General features: G+C 40.3%; 1 protein-coding gene across 1 annotated transcript in view; it reads left to right on the top strand.

Annotated features, from left to right (window-relative positions):
* Window positions 1-21,073, top strand: part of LOC123958223 (probable E3 ubiquitin-protein ligase MID2) — a 64,486-nt gene that overhangs the window by 12,629 nt on the left and 30,784 nt on the right. Inside the window, exon 3 of the mRNA XM_046031479.1 lies at window positions 20,940-21,005. Coding sequence (XP_045887435.1) covers window positions 20,940-21,005 — 66 coding nt within the window. The remainder of the gene's footprint in view (window positions 1-20,939; window positions 21,006-21,073) is intronic.

Genomic DNA, 21,073 nt, shown 5'->3' on the forward strand with positions numbered 1-21,073 from the left:
CATGACAAAGCCTGTCTCGCAGGTCTTCAAAGAGCGGAGGCTACTCGCAATAATTGATACATTTTGCTTGAAGTTAAGTAATGTGCCCCCCCCCCCCCCCCACCGTTACTCAGACTGCCTGCATTTATAGAGAGCACGAGAGAGCGAGAGTGCATTGCTCACAGCTCCAGGGCTTGTCCGCGACTTCTGAATTGCAAAATTGTGATCAGTAAGCCTATATTTAAATATAAATGTTGTCGGTCAGTGTCTAGTCAATGTATTAACACAACAACGGTTAACAGTCGCCGCACAGTAGTGACAGACTATCATGAAACCTGACGCTCTGTGTCCTGCTGTCTCTGTCCCCCTCGCTGTGAGACACTTCTGTTTTACTGTCTCCAGGATGCTTCATTCCCTCTAAAGCGGCTGTGAGCTGCACTTTATCAGAAGTGCTGAAGTGAACATTTGTGTGGAATTGTGGTGATATTGCTGTCTGATTATGTGTTTTCAGTTTCGGTTTTCTTCCTCTGATGAAAATCAGTGCGCTCGTCTCATTGAGTGGGCTACAGTCCCAGACGGGCTCTGTGTCTGTCAGACAGTCTAAAGTGGTTGGCCTCAGGGGTGGATTGGTAATCTGGTATAGGCTACCGGCCGACGAAGCTTTAGGGCTGTTTGGTACTGGAGCTGCAGTAGCTTCAACATCAGCTACATAGCCTACCCTGCATAGAGCAGGCATGTGAAGGAGTAAAGGAGAGCCGTGGCCACTGAAAAATAGTTTGCACCAAGAAATGTTAATTAACAAATAAAATGCTATGAGAAAGGTTTATTTGCACAATAAGAAAACCTGCAGTGCAATATAAACATATTGATTATAAATATATTTTAAAAAGTAACTTAACTTTATAAAAAATAAAGACATTTCCACCATAAATTGGTGCAGAAAATGTCTCCAGAATGCAGGAAAGTGTTTAATGCTCAAAATCTTCTGAGGGGGTAGATTGAACATTTTCATCAATATTTCTTTTTAAACTAAATTCAAATTAATAAAGCTAATTTATCATTAAGGTTAAAAGGTGCCACTTTAGGATACTTCAGGCATGCCTGCATGTATGTAGACTCAGCTGGGATTAAATTAAATAAGAAAAGAGTCAGAGTGAGGCGGCTTGCTCAAGGCCTTCTTCGGCAGTGCCCAGGAGGTGGACTGGTAGCTGGAGAGGTGCCAGTTCACGCTCCGCAACTCTGGTCCGAGCTGGATTCAAACCTAATCCTTACAGGCTGAGCTACTGCCACCCCAACAGGTGAAAGCATGAAAGATTTCTGCTAAGCCCCCAATGTTTCAAGAGCCTGGAAAAGCCCCTGCTACATCCCAAACAGGCACAGCTAGTGACTAGCTGGTGAACATAGTGGAGCAAGTGCCAGATATTTGGGCCAAACAGAGCAAAAAGGATTCGAAAGGATTGCTAACTCTATAAGGTGGTAATATATCAGTGTTTGCTGCAGGTTTAAGGATTTGGTCACACCAGAAAGTGGTAGCACTAAAGCTAGCTAATTCTACATTAGCTAGCTAAGCTAAAGCCTACTAGCTAAACCTGCAAAAGTCTGCTTCATTGAGTGGGTCTGAAGGATTGAAACTTAAAAGCACCATTGAGCTCTTTTGCCTTGTCATCTATTGATATGAATGAATTATAAACACTCTAAGATTTGTGGGTTTCTTTGTTTCATATCAGGTGTTTTGAATTCAATATAGGTACAGTGCTGACTGAACATTCTAGACAGTGGCTGATAATTGGTAGCAAAACCCTGTAAGCATGGAAATATTTTTGACTCAGAAATACAACATTTTACTTGGTGATATTAATTTTTTACATTCTCATTATGGGGTGCTGTTCACTTTTGGAAGGCTGTGGCTCTGTCCACTTAAGTTTTGGCTCCAAGACAGCTGATTTCCCTTTTGTAAAAGTTATTATTTCCCCTTAAGCAGAAAACTGAAGAACTCAGTGGCACTGGGTGTTAAGAGCAGCAAATGACCAAAACTGGATGTAGGCTATAATACTTTTAGTTAGTGAGAAACCACTCAAGCGTAATCTGTACAATCACACTTGGTTTAACCTCAACTCTTAAATTGTGTTTTTCAGTTTTGTCTTTCATGGCACTGAAGCTGCATGTCTGACTTTCACAAGGCTACACATTTCGACCAGCTTATAAAATCCCATTACAATAACAGCAAAAAATTACTCCTCTGTGACCTGTCAGTCAGGAATCAACTGGCTTGGTTAAAAATCAAAAGAGTTAGGAGAGAAAACAAGTGCAATATGGGAGAAGAGCTGATCAAAAAGGAATATTGACAAGTGAACTGATGAATTCATTTGAAAATGCCGCAACAGTTTTCATTGCTATTTACTGATCTCTCCATGGGCAGTCATTATTTCGTAATTTGATTTCCTTCCAGTTGTATTACAGCAGCAGACAATGGATGAAAAGCTGAAAAGGGAGAAATATTGGAGAAAATCATTTTTGTTTAGAAGCAGTGGCTGTAGATATTGTTTATTTTAAGCAATAGGCAGGAAGGGTTTATGTTTGAAAATCTTATATTTATTGAAAGTTTGAGGATACACATCTCTTACTCATCAAATATTGTAACATACAGATCTCTCTTACACAAAGTTATTCCCATCCTTAATGTTTATTTTACACTTTCCCAGTGAGGGAGAGAATCAAATTCTTTGGTCATCTTGAGGGGAAAGCCAAGTATTAGAATTGGATTTCTGAGCATGTGTGTGTTGTTTTGGCTACAGAGAAGAATTTCAGTCTCCCACACTGTTCTCAACCACGTCGCTCTGTCTCAGACACAGCTGCCTTGGACAGAAATGTTCTTCAGGGCATTCTATTCCCATGAATCTCTTGCTTCCTGAAACATGCACATTCACTTTCAAAAGAGACATACACAAACACATGACCGTGAGCACCATTATCTGACACAGTGACACGGACAAAAATGTATTGTGGAAACTTGGAAGGGCTGCTTTTAAGACACAAGTGACCACCTGTAATACATGCAACATACTGTGCTGGAGATGGTTCTTTTTCATTACTCAGTTAACAGTGTGGCAGTTTAAATCAAAGTTGTATGTTTTAAGCAGTTACATTTGCATTGCTTGTATCATTGAGAATTCATTAAGAAACAGGAGAAAAGTTGGAACGTTTATTTCCTGAATCTCTTTCCAATTCTAATTACTCGTCTGCCGTATTTATTATGTTCCAAAAATGTCCACCTTGGAGCCGAACCAGAAAATAAAACACAGTCTGCCTAGAAAATGCAACCATTGTTTTTGGCACTAAAATACAAAATGGATTTATGTTTAGATTTATACATTTAAAGAATAGTCTCTGCTTCCCTGTATTCAGCATTTCAGGGCTGTATTTCTCCACAGCATGAACTCTTGACCACAAGTGAACCTGCTTCACAATCCTAGATTCCTCTTTAACACTGTTAATCTCTTTGTAAATCCTACTCCTCCCTCTGCTTTGGCCGACAGCGACGCAGATTGTGAAAAGTTCTTGCTCACTTTATGACAAAGGTGGGAAAAATAAGATCTAGCATTAGCCCTCACCCTGCCTTTCTAGATGTGGACCAGCCAGCTCAGGATCATTGGAGCTACTTCTCCCCAACTAATTTATTGGAACTTACTCTGTCAAAGATGAGGCCATCCACCTTCCCCTTGGATATTATTCCTACAAAATTGTTATTCAAAATCATGGACAGCCTAGGTTCCTATTTGCTCTTAATCATAAACAGCTCACTGTCATCTGGTTGTGTTCCAGATTATTTTAAATGTGCTTCTGTTCAACCAGTCCTAAAAAAATCCCGGCCTTGATCCCACCAACCTCGATCACTATCGCCCTATCTCTAAACTGCCCGTCATTTCCAAGGTTCTGGAAAAAATTGGTTCTAAGCAGCTCCTTGAAGTTATGAAGAACAATGACATTTTTGAAAGATTCCAATCTGGTTTCCGCCCTCACCACAGCACAGAGACCGCTCTCTTAAAAGTAACCAATGACCTGCTATTGAATGCGGACGCTGGCATGTCTTCAATCCTGGTACAGGTTAGACTTGTCCGCTGCGTTTGACACAATAGACCATGACATCTAGCTAGATAGACTAAGTCGTTGGGTGGGCATCTCTGGCACGGTACTGGACTGGTTTGCCTCGTATTTATCTAACAGGAAGTACTGTGTGTCTATTAACTTTAAATCCACCTTTGCTCCTGTTCATTATGGTGTGCCTCAAGGATAAATTTTCAGACCTATTTTGTTTTCCATATGCTCCCCCTGGGTGACATTATCTGCCGATATGGTATTCACTTCCACTGCTATGCGGACGATACACAGTTGTACCTCCCGGTAAAGCCAACTGACCTCAGTGTGCTACATTCCCTCCAGGCCTACCTGACTGACATAAAAGCTTGCATGTCAATAAACTTTCTACAACTCAACTCTAACAAAACAGAAATCCTCGTAATTGGTCCCCAGTACACTACTAACCAGATTATACGCTCTATTGGTCATTTGTCTACCAACGCCTGTTGCCAGAAATCTTGGTGTCCTTTTGACAGTAATTTTTGCTTTGAACAACACATTACTAAGCTTGTCCAGACCTGCTTCTTTCACCTTAGAAGTATTGCGAAAATAAAAACTATCTTTAATGCCAGAGATGCTGAAACTATTATACACGCTTTTATTTCATCTCGCCTAGACTACTCCAACAGTCTGTTCTCAGGTCTAAATAAAAAAACTTTGAACCGCCTACAATTAGTGCAGAACTCTGCTAGGTTACTAACCCAAACTAGGAAGTATGACTTTAAGTTATATGTTATATAGTATGATTTTAAGTTCTTATTGATTACTTTTAAAGCTCTTAATGGCCTGGCTCCTGAATATATTCGTGACCTCTTAATCCCTTACGAACCTGCACGCAGCCTGAGATCCTCCAGCAGAGCTCTCCTGTGCATCCCTGTGGCCAGGCTGAAAACTAGAGGAGATAGAGCCTTTGCAGTAAGGGCCCCAAGGCTCTGGAATGACCTGCCTGTTGACATCAGGATGTCGGAGTCGATATCTTCTTTTAAGTCTCGCCTGAAAACTTATTTATTCAGGAAAGCGTTTTCTGATTTTATCTGATTGGCTAGCCTTTTAATTATTTTATTTACATTTTAATTTGTGCATGTTATATCTTACTTATTTGGTGTCTTTTTAACTGTTGTGATTTTAATTGTTCTTTATTTTCTGTGAAAGCACTTTGTACTCTGTTTGATAAGTGCTCTACAAATAAAGTTATTATATTATTATTATTCACCTGTGAGGGGCATCAGACATCTAGTCAGCCAGAGTTGGGGTGTTAGCTGTGAGATGTACAAGTTATTCAGGTTTACAAGATTATGGACAGGATTCTGCCAGAAGCTGAAACGAGAGAAGGAGCAGGACAATATGACCATGAATTGACTTTGCAAAACTTGAGTTAGGTGGGTGCTTCATTTCATGTGACAGAGAGATTGAAAACACAGGTTAACGGCACTGTGCTCCGATGTCCTGCTCTTAAAGATGTTGAGAAAGGGGTGCGCTGATGCATACTTAAAAGCATGCAGGGCTTCTTTTATGGCTTCTAAAAGGGGACACATCACCTATCCTCTCTGGCCAGCATGGTGGTGACAGCAGCAACCAGCACCAAGTCCACTAAAGCTCCACACAAAACTGACTTCATATAGACGCTGTATTCATATAGAATATTTGGCATAATGATAACTTTGTAACTTTATATTTTGTTATTTCAACATGCCCAACCCATGCCCTGAATAGGGTATTTTCCTGTATTTACCTGTCAGCTTAATGAGTGTTAAAAAAAGTTAAAGTCCACTCGCATGTTTATACACACTATGTATGTGCACTAACAGACACATACAGACGCCTTCTCTGTATTTGATAGAACCTTTTAGCTTGCATTTGTTACATAACATCTGCTGAAATCATACCAGTGATTTTGTTCACTAGGAAGACAGGTGTAGATGTGACATCAGCTTTTAATATAAAAAAACATCCAATTCCAATTTACTGTATGGATGCTCGATTTCATCCACACAATTCTGACGCCACTGATCTGCGAGCACATCCCTGGAGGTTTCTGTTCAGCTCGAGTTACGGAGAGGAAGTTAAGCTCCCCCCGGGGGGTTGTACAGTGAGGAATGTCTGCTCCAGATATCAACGCCAGAAAGTCAACCTCGTAGAATCCCAGGAACGCAGGGAATGCATCGTTACTATATGCGTCCAGCCCTGTTACCATCGCAGATGCTTTCCAGAGTGGTCCCCTGCATTATAACTCTGGTGTCAGGAATACATAGCAGTGAAGCTGAGCCACAGCTCAGGCTGTCATCCCTTTAGATTTTTCATTTCCATAAGTACACTGGAGCTGTTATGAATTATGAATCCATAGTGTTGAAAATGTCAAAATGAAAGTCAAAGCAATACATCTGAGGATGTCATATTTATGTGCACAATGATAATCACAATTTTTCTTCCTGTTATCGTTGTCTCTGCTGCTCACATTTGCTCACTTCCTCTTTTTCTGCTCATACTCCTCTTGCTGCAGTGTCCATCTCATTTTGTGGGCATCCTGCCAGCAGCTGGCTTAGTAACAGGTGTCATATATAGATGTTATGTAGCTGCCATCAGCACTAGCGTTACATGACCTCATCTATAAATACATGATAGTGACATGATTTACTGGCCTGCTTGGTGGGCGCTGTCAGTCCAATTAGATAAGGCAAAGTACAGTAGAAGTAGAGTAAATAACGTCGCCCACCTTGGAGGAAGCTGACCCATCTGTTAGGGTGGACAGAGCCACTTAGATACTAATGGAGACACTCTGTCTTGTCACTGACCACTGCCACTGTGTGTGACAGGGAGGAGGGAAGTGCTTTCTTGCTATTGCGTTTTGTGTATAAGTGTGTAAACATTTGTCTGATTTGTTGTGTGCAAGTTACCTGGCCTGGGCAAGATGAAAGTCGGGGTCTTTTTCTGTTCTACATCTGAATGCCTGCAGGGCCAGGTAGGGGGTCACACGGTGGTGGGCAAGATAAAACGCTTCAGGGTGTAAATCTCGCTGTTCCCCTCAAACGGGTCTCTGTGTGGCATTATCTACTGTCACATTCAATACCGCTGAAACAGCAGCCAACATAAAGCTGCCATTTCCCTTTATAACTCCAATTCTGCTGTTTTTTTTACACTTGGCCTTTATGTACTGCAAGTAAATTCCAAGCATTTATTCCTTATAGTTCAGAGCTCAGGGAACCCATTCAATAGGTTACATGGTTATCAAATTGCACTATTAACTACTGAAAAAATTTGATTTGTGCCAAAGCAAGGGTTTTGAACTGAAAGGCAAAGAAATAGAGAACTATATATTTGTGGCAGATTGAGTTAAAACTATGATGAAATCTGTCGAGATAAGCAAAAGTCTTACAAAGGAAGATTATTGGTAAGCTAAATTTAAGACTGCAGTAAAAGTAGCTTGGAATCACAGCTGCTTTCAGAGCCGTCTTTGCCTCCTTTTTTCTCACAAATCATGAGTCAGTTATGATATATTATTTTCATTCAAATGCAGCACCTCAAGTCAAATTTGAACACACATCTTGATATGCGCTCAGCTGTGTGTTTTTAAGTGCGTTTACCCTCCTGCTGGTAGTGGTAGTCTCATATGCTTACAGAAAACGAGGCGTTCGCTGCCTCTGAACCCTGTCACTGAAAAAAGAAATCGACTAACTGCGTTGCTCATAACCTTATCACACTCTTGCAGAACCAACCCCCATTTCTGTAGTCCATGAGCTCAGATGAACTTCTCCGGAGGTTTTACTAGAAGCTGACAAGTGTAAAGCTTTTAGCTTTGAAAGTGTCAATCACACCAGATTATTATGGCTGAAGGTTTAAAAAGATGATGTGTACAGCAGCATCAGGCTTCGAGATGACAAAATAGTCCAAAGAGAGAAGACATTCATTTGTAGGACTTCAATTATTAAAAATCAGATAAAACGTGTCATTTCCATTTGCAGTTTGCAGTGGTAGTCTGTTATGTCTGCTCTGTATCTTTAGGCAACTGTCCCAATAAAACATGTTAAATTTAAACTGAGAAGTAGAGCTAGCACAGTCTTAGAGACAGGACTCTTATTGTCACAGCTATTTAGGGTTTACAGTTTCAAAAATGCAGACTTAAGAAGAGGAGACAAGAAGATGAAGGTCAGGGTTGAAGACGAAATGAGGAGAGGGCGACAGCTGACATTGCAGACAAGCGGGAGTGAGAGATCAGAAGTGGCACGGAAGCAAAAGCAAATAGTGGGGGCGGGAAAGAGAAAGAGAGGCTGTTCCATGAAGTTGACATTTAGGGTGATTCACTCAGCATTGCGCAAGGTTTAAATAACAAGCCCTCATCCAGCCTGCCTCGAGCAAACCCACAGGTGAGGCATCAGCTGTCAACACAGTCCATTGAACAGGAAATAGTTAATAGATTCCGATAGTGTGTTGTTGTTGTTGTTGTTTTTCTCATTTTAGTAGATGCATGGTATTTAAGTTTATGTTTTATTTATTTATTTTTTTTCAGAATTAACAGAAAATAATGGTTGTTTATTCCATGTCATTTTTATTATTTCATGTAGTGAGTAAGCAGAAATGCTGTTTAAAGCAATAGTTTTATTTTTTTAAAGAAATGTAATTGTATTCTAATGCCCTTTGTCACTGAGATTTAGATGAGAAGATTGATAGCAATCTCACATCTGAATGCTAAATGTATATCTGGAGCCAGCAGCTGGTTAGCGGAGCTTCTTAGCATGATGACATAATGGAACAGGGGGAAACAGCTAGCCTGGCTCTGTCCAAAAGTAACAAAATCGGATCTATATAGCAGTATCAGATGTTTTGGAGGGTTGTAGGGTATAACTAAGTAGGGATGAAAATTCTTGGCTGAAGCCGAAATGAATATAATGAAAAAATTTGCCTAACACCGAACAAGTACATTCATATTTTTCCCCATTTAGTTTGCCTTTTTTAACATAGCATAAATTAAATAGTCAAAATATATCCATATTGCCCTGTCTGTGCTGCTAATCCACATTATAATAGTCAATGTGAATCCACTGCTTCCCATCTTGCATTAGTCCAGAGTTGTAACTAAACTTCAATGTCTTGTTTTAAAATTATGTATGAGGAATGCTATCACATCCTGTCTGGACTGGTCACACAGATGTTTCTTGCTCAAATGTGCGAGTTTACTATTGTGCATATGAACAAATAAATTTCCACGCGCAATCGTCATCTTTCTGAGCTACAATTTACAAACACCGTGGCCTGTCTGCATTTATCAAACATAATAAAGAGTTATATTTCACTAACATTGTTAAGTCACAGTCTGGAAAGCTACCAAGACACAGACAGAAAAGAGCTGCACTGCTTAGCTGGTCAGCAGGACAGACAGACAGAGAGATTCACTGCAGCTGCACATTATGCAGTGTGATCTACATCAGACTTGGAGATTTACCTGACTGCCTTTCCCGCATTCACTCTCATTGAGGTTTTTTTTTCTTCTTCTTCTCGTGCCTCCTCTCATCAAAGTTGTAAACATTCGCGTTCACCTTTGACATGAAAGTGAGGCGGGGCTAGGGCTCGGCGGTATATCAGTATATGAGGTATACCGATATAATTTCAAAAGAGATATGAAATTAGACAATACTGTTCATACCGATATAGTTTGATATTGAGATAATTAATACGTTTACGTAAAGTCCTGCCAGCGTTTGCTCCTCTCTCTCCCTCACCTCTACTCACAAAGTCTCTAACAAGATGGAGGGAGACACAGTGCTGGTCGACCCTGAGACCTGGCTTGTAGAAAGAAAAGCAACGGTTCAGTCAATGTTTCCCACACATACACTTTACTTCGGCGGGCTGCCCAGGTTAGGCGACAAGGTGAATAATAAAACGCAACATGAATATTTTACAAGAGCGGACTAGGTAACATTAAAGCGACAGTGCACACACCAGTCAGATGTTGCTGCAGCTGCTACTGTGAACAGAGTCGCGGGAGGAAAAGTCCAGAAGACAAGCTCTGTTTTTTTTCAGTGACTTTATACAGCCTAGCCTACTACTGATGGAGAAAGTCACCGAAGCGAACATACAGGGAGAAAGAGAAGGAAAAGGCCCTTTTCCACTGCACGGTACCAGCTTGACTCACCTCGACTCCACTCGCCTTTCTTTGGTTTTCCATTGTGTAAAAGTTGTACTTGTACCTGCTACCAGGTACTTTTTTTGTATCACCTCTGTTTTATCTGTCTTTACATTCTGAGTAATGTTGAAACATTTTAACTTAAATCAAGAGACAGTTGTATGTGGGTTGCTGGTGTGTGTGTCGCATTGAACATTACGTTACGGCAGTTGTGTGTGGCGTCGCTTTGACGACCAGCTACATTAAGTAGTCCTATCTCTGGGTACTATCTGCAATGGAAAACGGAGGACGGCCAAACTGAGTCGAGGCGAGGCGAGTTGAGCTGGTACTGGTAATGGCTGTTTGCAGCAGAGGTACGTTAAGTCTGTGAGTGTGAAAAGAACTGAAGGAGGCAAATTCAATAAGTGAGTGATACTTAAGATGGAGAATGAAGTATAATTAAAACGGTGAAATAAGAAACAAGCTAAGTTACTAAAAATAGTAAAAACATGCCCGTTAAAACCACCCGCCTCCCCAGCTCGCTTAGCAGAAAATACCGATATATATTTAATACTGGAATTCTGCCTTACTTTTTGGCCATATCGCCCAGCCCTAGGCTGGGCCGTCCAGCTCTGCGCTGGACGGTCACTCCGTATGCCTGTGTCGCATCAGCTGGCTGAAGTTGATTCGTGCCGAGTTGGCTTTATCAGTTTTACATTTATTTTTAAATGCTGCTCCAGAGTTAAAAGTCAATATTTTGCTTAAAAATGTAGCGAAGTGAAAGTAAAAAGTTGCAACAACTAGAAATACTTAAGTAAAGTACAGATACTGAAAAAAAATTACTGAAGTACAGCAACAAAGTATTTGTACTTATTTACTTACTTTCCACCACTGACTATGAGGAAATAGAAGAAAGGATGATTATAATGCTGACAGTGATACCATTCCTAGAAAATGTCTTCTTCTGCCTGAATCAGTTGCCTCTTCAAGGCGTCCCTGTCTCAGAAGGGGGAAATGGGTTTGAGGATGATGTACCAGTTAGCCCTGCATATGCAGTGTTTGTAAGGAGCACATGAATTTTCCACAAGCTCAAATGTGCTGTTGTCCATGTGTCGTAAGTGAGATTATCTGCTGTGTCACTTTGCCACGAGTGATATGGCAAAACACCGTCAAGGACTCTCAAAGCTGTGGGGCCGTGATGAAAACCTCACAACTGTCATGTCAGTTAGTCATTGCCTCTTCACAGGCAAAGTGTGCACAGCTCATCTAAATCCCAGTATCTTAAGGGAATAACATGCCAGCTGTTCTCCAGCAGTCTTTCCCAATGGCGTTCAACAACTTAAATGTTTTCCTTAAAGATTAGATCTAATGAGAGACAGCAAACATAATGTGGAGGTGACAAACCAGAAAGTACGAAGCTAGATGCTAACCCAAGGTGACACAAAATGTTCACAGTCTGTGAAAAACAACTTTGTTATATTTGCAACTTTAATATTTTTTCAGTTCTGATTTCCCAAAATGTGACAATGTCTTTAGTATAGTTTGTAGCATCATTTTAACATCTAGAGAGAGGGCAATAGTGAACTAGTGTTTAATAGTAAAACCTACTGAGTGTACAAATCAACAACAATTGCTAGAGATGTGTATCAGCTTCGTAACTAAACAGACAAGTCCCCAGTCGACATTTCCCACCTCCACAGACTTCTTTGACGTACCCACAACTCTTTTTCTGCTTAAAGGCTTAAGAGGAAGGTTTAGTGAGAACAACACATTGGAATTCTCTTTGGATCAGATAACCAGGCTCCACTAACGGCTCTGCTTATCTCACTTCTGTGGTAACGTTTTGCACAACGCTGGGTATGGTTGAAATCAAATAGGATTATAGTATTTAATCACAAGCATGCCCTGATTGTAGTTATTTAAGTAAAAGATGTCGGTATGACATTCATGCAGCCAATGTAGAATTGCAAAGCAGATGAAGATATGAAATTGCCTTTGAAATCCATGGGTCCAGTGGGCTAAAACCAACATGAGGTAGTTTTATGCTTGTACACGCATCCACATTATTTATGAATACAAAACATATTAAACCTTCATCTTGGGATTTTCTGCCCCTCTGTCTGCACCCAGCTAACCGACCAGGTTGCCTGTTTATGTCTTTTTGTAAACATCTTCTGCAGCAGCCACATGTTTTCTTTTGTCAGATGCTGTTCTTATTATGCAGTTATATTTATGAGGGTGTACAAGGCACGTCTGTGTGACGTCCTGTGGATGCTGTGGACCTGGCTTTACAGCTCTGCACATCCACTGAAATATAATCTTCTTTCACTTTTTGACTAATCACACAGTTCATCTAGATTAATGTCACAGTCAAATAAAATATATTTTTTCTTGTCCATTTAATTCCACACAACATTATGCTAGTTGCTAATATTTGTGTGTGCAGGCAGATGTGTCGGTGTGGCTGCTGAGGAACGATGTTTGCTGTCCCATTAGTGGTGAAAAAGTTAAGTTCCGTGCTCAAATCTTTCTCAGTCACCATCGTCTTTTCTAAATGTTAACATGTTTCTCCTGAATAACAGCAAATCTAATCTAAAATTACTGGCTAGTGTTAAATATATATTGTTATACTGTAGAGAATAATGCAAGTTGAATGATGTCCCTTAAACACCAGTCACTTTCTCAAATCTACAACATAACCCAATGTATTTTCACACCTTACTGGGTAAGATAATCATGTATATTAGATTGTACTCTGCATGGAATAATGGAACATGACTTTTCTTTGTTTTGGTATCAGCATCATAGATCTGCCATTGGCCGCCCTGCTCTGTAAATATCAGCATCAGCCATTGAAAAGTCGACCACTACTGTTTACTAGTGATTGTGCTCTGTTTTGTCTGTCGCACACCTAATTTGAGTTTAGTCAGCACCATGTTTGCACAGTTCAACATGTGTTTAACTAACTGAAGTAAATGAAAGTATGAAGTCATTCTATTTACATTCACTCTTCTTGTGACAAAATTGGTAGAAAAGTACTTTATTGAAAAGATATTGGCTGAACATTTTTCATTTAGCAATGAATAAGAGGGTTTTAGAAATGCAGAGCCAAGTAACGGCCTCTGGGTTCCCATCAGTCAAAATGACTAAGACCCAACACACTGCTCTCTCTGTTATTGCATTTAAGAAAATAAGGCAAAATGAATAACCGTGTCATATGAATATACCAACTAGCTGGCAGCTAGATAATTGTATTACAGCCACTGAAAAGTGTCTGTGCACTGCCTGCCTGTCTCTGTGGCTCCCTTGCTGTGAGGGACTCTTTCTTTGTTTCTTTCTCTGTCTCGTCTTTTTCTGTACCACGTCAGGTTTTTCATGCAGGAGCTAAGCAGGCATTTTGGCCAAATTAATTTGTGAATATAAAATCCATTTGCGACGGAAACCAATCAGCAGGAGAAGAGGACAGCGGAGCCCATCACGCTGCAGCTGCCACTTAGCTGGTGCCGTGGGAGGTGAACATAGAGGACAGGTGGTTAGTAACAAGCCATGGAAATCCTGCCTAACAAACACATGGCATCGTGGCATCCAAATATTGTATTTCAAAAATACCTACAGTACATGGCTTGTGCATTTATTTATTTATTTAATTATTTGATAGGGACTATGCACATTTATACAAAATATTTAAAAATCGCAGAAGTTTGCACAAAGGTTTGTTTCCATGCCCTAAAAACCTTAAAAAGTAAAGACTTCTGAGGAAATATCAGAATCATGTGGGTTATAACAACAACAATGTCCTGTTGCGTTCTGTTGAACCAATTTACCTGACACCTCAAAACTAACAAGCCAGCTTTTTGTAGATAATGCCATGGGAGCTGAACTGTTTCCACTGGGCATATCCTGCCAAGACTGTCAATTATTGTTTTTTAAAATGACTTAAAAGAAAGGCAAGAAAAGAAAATTTTATTGATTATTTGCTCTTCCAGTGTCATGGAGGGGTCAGAGATAAAGGTCAGATACCGGATCGTGTCTTCTGAGGCACCAGGAACTCACTGCATTGCTCTTTGACTCAAGAGTTAACCTGGGTTTTCTGGTTGGAGGGCAGCCTCCCTGCTGATAAGGCCACTCTGCTGCCAACCAAAGCCTACAAGATGTGAAACATACTGGTGTAACACTTTTGGGCCCTTAAAGGAATACCCAAACATTTTAGGAAATTCACCTATTTTACCCTAGTTAGAAGAGTAGATCTATATCAATTTCAAATCTGTGCATTCATTACAGAGAAGGCGCTGTGACTTGTCAAGCCTAGCTTAGCACAATGAATCCAGTGGGGCTGCAGGCATCTGCTGCCTCCGTTTTTTCATCTTGTTTTCTTTACATCTGTCACATTGTGAGTCCAGAAATTATCAGTAGTACAGAGGTATGGGCTTTGAATATGGATACAGATATGGGCATTATCTGCTCGGCTCAGGCCTGTTACATTATAGCTCTTCTGCAAATATCTTGATTTGATTCAACATTGTCATTGTTTGGACAGTTATATGCGGGTAAAGCATACCAAGCAACAAATCAAACCCAGACATGCAAGGTACATGATGAGGATTTGTGTGTGACTGCGTTGCTTTTACTTGTATCTTGCAATCTAGGTCCTTTTCAAAGCTACAAACTGTGTACATTAGATGTCAGTCACTGATTAACAGAAACACATTTACCTTGCCATAGCTGACTGAGGTTAATAATAATAATGCATTTTATTTAATGGCGCCTTTCATAACACCCAAGGTCACCTCACAAACAATATACAGATCACTGCATAAAACAATACACACAACAAACAAGCCAAGGTTAGCTACAGAGCTCTACTTTTTGTTTCTCTGGACTTTACATTTATATTGCACATAAACCTGTACATGCTATAAACAACTCTAAATACTGATGTTTTATTCAGAACCCCATTGCCATAAAAGCTGCCAAACCAAGCCACTATGATGATAATATCTTTAGTCAGTGGTTGGCTGCAGGTATATTCGTTATCTAGCCCACAGCTAGTAGCACCAACCTAATGATATCATCTGCTATGGATAAGGCTGGATGTGGATAACAAGGATGTGTTATGAGCTGCACACTGTACAACTCAGATGGTGTAACTATTTTAAAGATCCATAATACCTGCTTATAATATACTGTGGGCTCTGGTGTCTGCGGGATGGAATTAATTCACAAATCAATGAACAAATGAGGATTGCATGCAGGCACTGAGCTCAAATAAGAGTTGCAACAGCTTCAGATTCACTGTAAATTTCATATTTATTAAAGTCAAGTCATTACATGTCTGTCAAGGTATCGATGTATACTGTAAATTCCATTTTGAATCACAATCCATAAATACACATTATCTAAAATACATCACCACATTTTTGGCATTAACACATACAGTAGGTCTAATATATAATTTCATTTGAGTGTCACCTCTTTCTGATCAGTCTCCTTTAGATCTTTTATCGAAAAAACAGTGTACTGGATCAGGTATTTGAAATTGATATTACATCAATTATGAGAATCTGTCTGTCTATATATCTATCTATTTATATATATAATCTAGTATATGGACAGAATCCTTAAAGTCTTCAGAATCTATAAGAGAGCAACTACTTACTTACCACTTTTACTTGCAGTGTGAGTTAACAGATTTTAATTAAAAATTCGGTACCAGATTAATTACTTTTTGTTGTTTATCTTAAGAACCAGTGGAGAACAATGGCACTTATATATTCCTTGTGTGCCTTGATGATGGATGGATGAATTGATGGAGATTATATTCCTGAGCATTGAAATGCAGCATTAAACTACAGGAAAACAGTAGTCACAGTCATGTGTGGCAGCTAAATGCATTTTTTTTTTCTAAAAGATTCCATGGTTTAATGTCTATGCACTGCATATGTGCTATGGTTGCCATGCGCTACATCCACGGAGTGTGTCAGATAGAAACTGCTGTGACAAAACAACTTCAGAGGGGGCACTAGGAGTTTTGGCTAAGTTGTTAAATCTCTCAGTCAGTGCTGTACTGTGTTTTGGATTGCATGAACGTACACAGCTTGTTATCAAGTGATTGACAGCAGTAAAATAAGTGTGGGTCCAAACACAAGCTTGGACCCATTTGTCAGATGCTTTTGATTATCATAACAACTACTAAAGTAATGAATTTAGAGCTCTATATTAATGTTAACAGAAGTGACATTTGCACTGATACGCTGTTTCCTACAAATTATTTTATTTGATTAAAGAAACTTCTTTTTGTTCTCTTAATTTCTCAGCCCCAAATTTGTTTATTGGTCTGCTGTTTCTCCGTGCTCATTTATAACTAAGATAGGCTCAGTTAGCACACAACACAATTAGTGTATTACTGTTGGCTCACAAAATGGCTGAAAAAGCATTTGCTCTTTCTCTTAAGCAGACATATTGATCATATTGAACAACAGCCAAGCCACTCGTATTTTCTTTTCTCAGTATTAATCCATGAAACTGAATTGCACTGTTCCAACAAGAATCCAGTGAAGGCCGAAACAAAAAGAATCTATAAGCCCATTCTCCCATATCACTGTTTTCTACTAACCCTACTTCATCTCAGTCCAAGCCCCCCTAATCCGCAGCATTAAATTCCCATCTCTTTACATTCAAATATCACAGTTTTCTCAGCCTGTAATCTGATCTCAAATTGTTTAATAACTAGAAGGTTGGGGAATGGTGTGGGATATGCCTTTGCTTCATGCAGCATCTTTTTCTGCGTTTGCTTTTTCATTCTTATTCTCTGCGTCTTTTCTTCTTGTTTTTAGTAGCCCTGGGTCATTCTGTCCCTGAACCAAACAAATAATTGGGAAGCTAAAAGCACAAACAGGCTCATGAGATATCAAGGGTCTTCTAAACAAAATCAAACGCCAGCTTGTGTCGGGCCACATTGCTGCAGTTCTGTAGTCATGACTTTTCATTATTCAATTGCAAACCTACAGAGATATTTCTCGATCTTAATCCCCTTGTGTGGCTAAAAACTTGAATTACTATTGGATTTGTGTCTATTTAAGAAGTTTTTTTCTCATAATAAGCCTTAACGGGGAAAAAAGAGTGGTCGACTGTGACAGTAAACTTCCATACTCTTCCCTGCTTCCTTCACCTGCTTTCGGCCAGCAATTTTATTTAAATTCCCCCACAAGACTTACAAATGGAAGTAAGGATCTTCTAGTTGTCTGCTCCCATCTATAGCCACATCCCCACTGTTTCGAGATCCCTTGAACATTTGCGCAGTTGCTTATAGCTCGAAGGTCAGTCACAGCAATGCTTTACATTCATTGAATGTTCATACATGAAATGTTGGTTGTATATATATATTTTTTTATGTTGAATTGGTAGTAGGGGAACACTCTCGTCTTGAATGACCTAGCTTGGTGCACAACGGGCCAAGCCAAAAATGCACAAATGGGCTGCTTTTGGTAGTGAGACACAAACAAAAAGTGTTAACATTTTAGCTAGTTTTAAGCATCCGTATTGGTCTCATTAATTTGGCCCCAGCCAGTGGGTTATGAGACAAGCGTGATTCCCCATTTGTTATGCCCCGCTACAATTTGTTGGCCTCAAGAGTTCTGCCCTATGGAATATCATCCTCAGACAAAAACCCAGTTTCCCAGAAGGCTTGTGTTACTGACACGTCCAGACTCTGAAAAGCCTCTTGTTAACAACAGCTGTAAAGTGAGCTTGTTCTATTCTATTGCTCTTTCTCATTTAATCTCTCCCTCTTTAACTTGCTTTCATTTCTGTTTCTCTTACTGTCTGCTCTTGAGGATGGGGGGGGGGGTGTCTCGAATTAATTAAAAGAAAAAATACTTTGAAGTTGGATACTTGGCCTTAGGGCATTTTGTTCCATTTCCGTTGTGGCTGTAGTTGGATTTTTGTTGTTACCTTGTTGTAACGACACACAGATTCAGCTACTGGACAATGTCATCTAATTAGGCAACTGATGCAGGGCAGCATAAAACCCCTGTGTAAATGGTTCCCTATAGCCAAGCACTTCTTAATGTTTATGAGACCGTCCGATATGTGGACCACTTATGTGTGTGTCCTCTTCTCTTACTATTTCTTTCCTTTTATTGTGATTACATTTGTGAACTTGACCTCAGATAAAGTACCTTTAATGTTCCAGTAGCAAAGTAACAGTCAATCCATGCCTCAGGTCGAGAGTAACACATTACAATGTAATTGGATTACTGTAAATTGCCAACTTTTTATTTGTCACAGTTACTTCTGAAGCACAACACAGACACCTCTGCAGAAATGAGTGATTGGATGTGAGATGTCTGAGATACATGAGTATTTGGATTCTCACTTTATCAACACAAATAATTTTATTTCATTTTTGGTGCTTTGTGATGTAATTCTGTGTAATTTCATGGTTTAGCAGTTGTGTGAATTGAACTATAGTTTCAGACTCTGTTGAGAGTGATGACTAGAGATTAAACTGTGACAGCAGTCTCAAACTTGAGTCGAATGTGTGTTCAGTAAACCCTTCATCATACGCAAGTCTCCTGTAAGAAAGGTATCTTTGTTTTTCTACTACAATCCCTCTCTCCAGTCTCTGTAGCTACTGTAATATAGATAGAGATCTGTCCTTTTTTGTTTCAAAGAGATCATCTGTAAAGGAGTGAGACCCGGGAGCCCCTCAACACAATGAAATCATATGAGTGGGTGGTGATCTAACCCAAGATGATGGGCTGTCAGCAGCTGCAGCTGTAACTCTGCCGAGACGGACAGAATAAGGACTGAAGTAGCGAGACACAGTTCGAGGGAGGAGACAGAAAGTCAAGTTAGAGGGAGAGGAGACGTACTGTGAAAAAGAGAGAACGGTAGAGAATGACAGAAAGACAGATAACAAGGGGAAAGAGGGCAGGCCAGACTGGAGCTACTCTGCCAAGCGGCCCCTCTCAGCACGGGACTCGTGCCTATTTCCATCCCATCAACCCCCTCCATCTCTGCCACACTCTGTTCACTCTCATGACAAGCCACCTCCACAGCTGAATCAGTGAATGAATGATATTACCTTACCTGCAAGCCCCATGGTGTGCCTCAAGCAACTAAAATGCAATTTGTCACTCATTTCTGATTGCTCCTCCCTCCATTCTAACATGTCTTCCTCTGCTTTCTCTTATCTCTTATTCCACCTTTCTTTTCACTCCTCTGTCTGTCTGTCTCTTTCTCTCTCTCTCTCTCTCTCTCTCGCTGTAAATCCTCTTTGTATTTATCTCCTTGAATTCTTACTTTCCATGCCAGTAAACATACAGGTGGAACAGTGGATAGATACTAAAAAGTGTATAGTGCTAAAATGAAAGCTGAGGGAATGTCCATGGTTTCCAGTAGAAATAAGTTCTTTGTAAGTTTAAACATATCCTGTTTATAATGCAAGTGTTTACTAAGTGGAGATTTATGCAACACTAATACAAACTACAAACACAAAAGATCTTAATTATATTTAACAAAACTAACTTAAAATACCTGAAAATACAAAACATGTTACAGCTTCCTGTTTACATAGTTTGATTGCTTTTGATTGGATGGAGCTGCAAATATTTCCTACGAACCAATTTACATATAACAAGCTATACTACTAGTCTTTACTAGTAAAGACATGAAGTTTTTATGTTGCAACCTGATTCAGTAAATAGTTTGAAACTAGCAGTTAGCTACAACAAACTAAGGGCTTTACACACATTCTTGTTAAATAGCCTTGCAACCCAAAACTGACTTGTAAAGTTCCAAACAGTTTCCATAGCAGATCTGATAATGATTTAGACAGAATAAGCCATCATATCATGTTATAAAAATGTTGTCCTGGTTTGGCTTGACATTTAATTTTGCCAACTCCTGCATGCCACCATCCCCCCAACACTTGGTGTGGCACCTTCTCCCACCCACCACACCCTCCATTCCTCCCTTTATCCATGTTTTCCTCTTCTTCCTCTGTCTGTCTCTTAGTGGTTCTTTCCGTCTTCCGTCTGTTGTGTGTTTTAATAAGTTTGTTGTTGACTGCTCCTCAGCTTCAAACCCTCTCTCTCTGTCACTCGTCCTGCCTGCTGGGATGAAGCCACAGGAGTGCCAACACAAGTCAAGCAGAACCCTGTCTACACACACACACACACACACACACACACAGAAACATACGTTTTTGTCCGACAGCATGCATGCTCAAATGGGTCGCAACTGTATGTGTGCATATACACCCGCTGACTTACACATAAAGACGGGCAAAAACACACACACACACATGCATGTATGTAGAGAACAGAGGAGTTTGTTTCACTGCAGTCTCGGGGGAGGCAGCTGTGTTCTGATGTATTAATCATCTTCGTCTCCAGCTTGCTAATTAATGACCCATCTGTCCCCTCTCACTGATGTTCCACTTCAAACTCCCTCATACAAAAACACACTCACACAGGGCTGCGACACAACAACCAAACGCTCGTAACTCCCGCACCCGTTTCGGGGAAAACAAATATTAACGGACACTGTGAGCCACACTGTCTCATCTGCATTCAAGACTTTAAGAAGGGTGCTTGTGGCAACTTTATCTGGAAATAGTTCTCTTCTGTTGCTGTGCGCTTAGGTGGCACATGTGCGATCAGGCTTGCCTGTGTGTGTGTTTATGTGTGCACTTATGTGGGTGTATGTGTGTGTGTGTTTGTAGGCTTATCAGGTGAGCCCGGGCAGAGTGTCAGATGCGGTAATGGAGGCTTCAAAGACAAGCGCTGCGGTGAGTTCCCTGGCTGCCTTTTACCAACCCCCCCCCCCCCCCCCCCCCCCCCCCCCCCTCGCCCCCTG

This window comes from Micropterus dolomieu, linkage group LG19, assembly GCF_021292245.1.
Source record: "Micropterus dolomieu isolate WLL.071019.BEF.003 ecotype Adirondacks linkage group LG19, ASM2129224v1, whole genome shotgun sequence".
NCBI classification, from domain to species: domain Eukaryota; kingdom Metazoa; phylum Chordata; class Actinopteri; order Centrarchiformes; family Centrarchidae; genus Micropterus; species Micropterus dolomieu.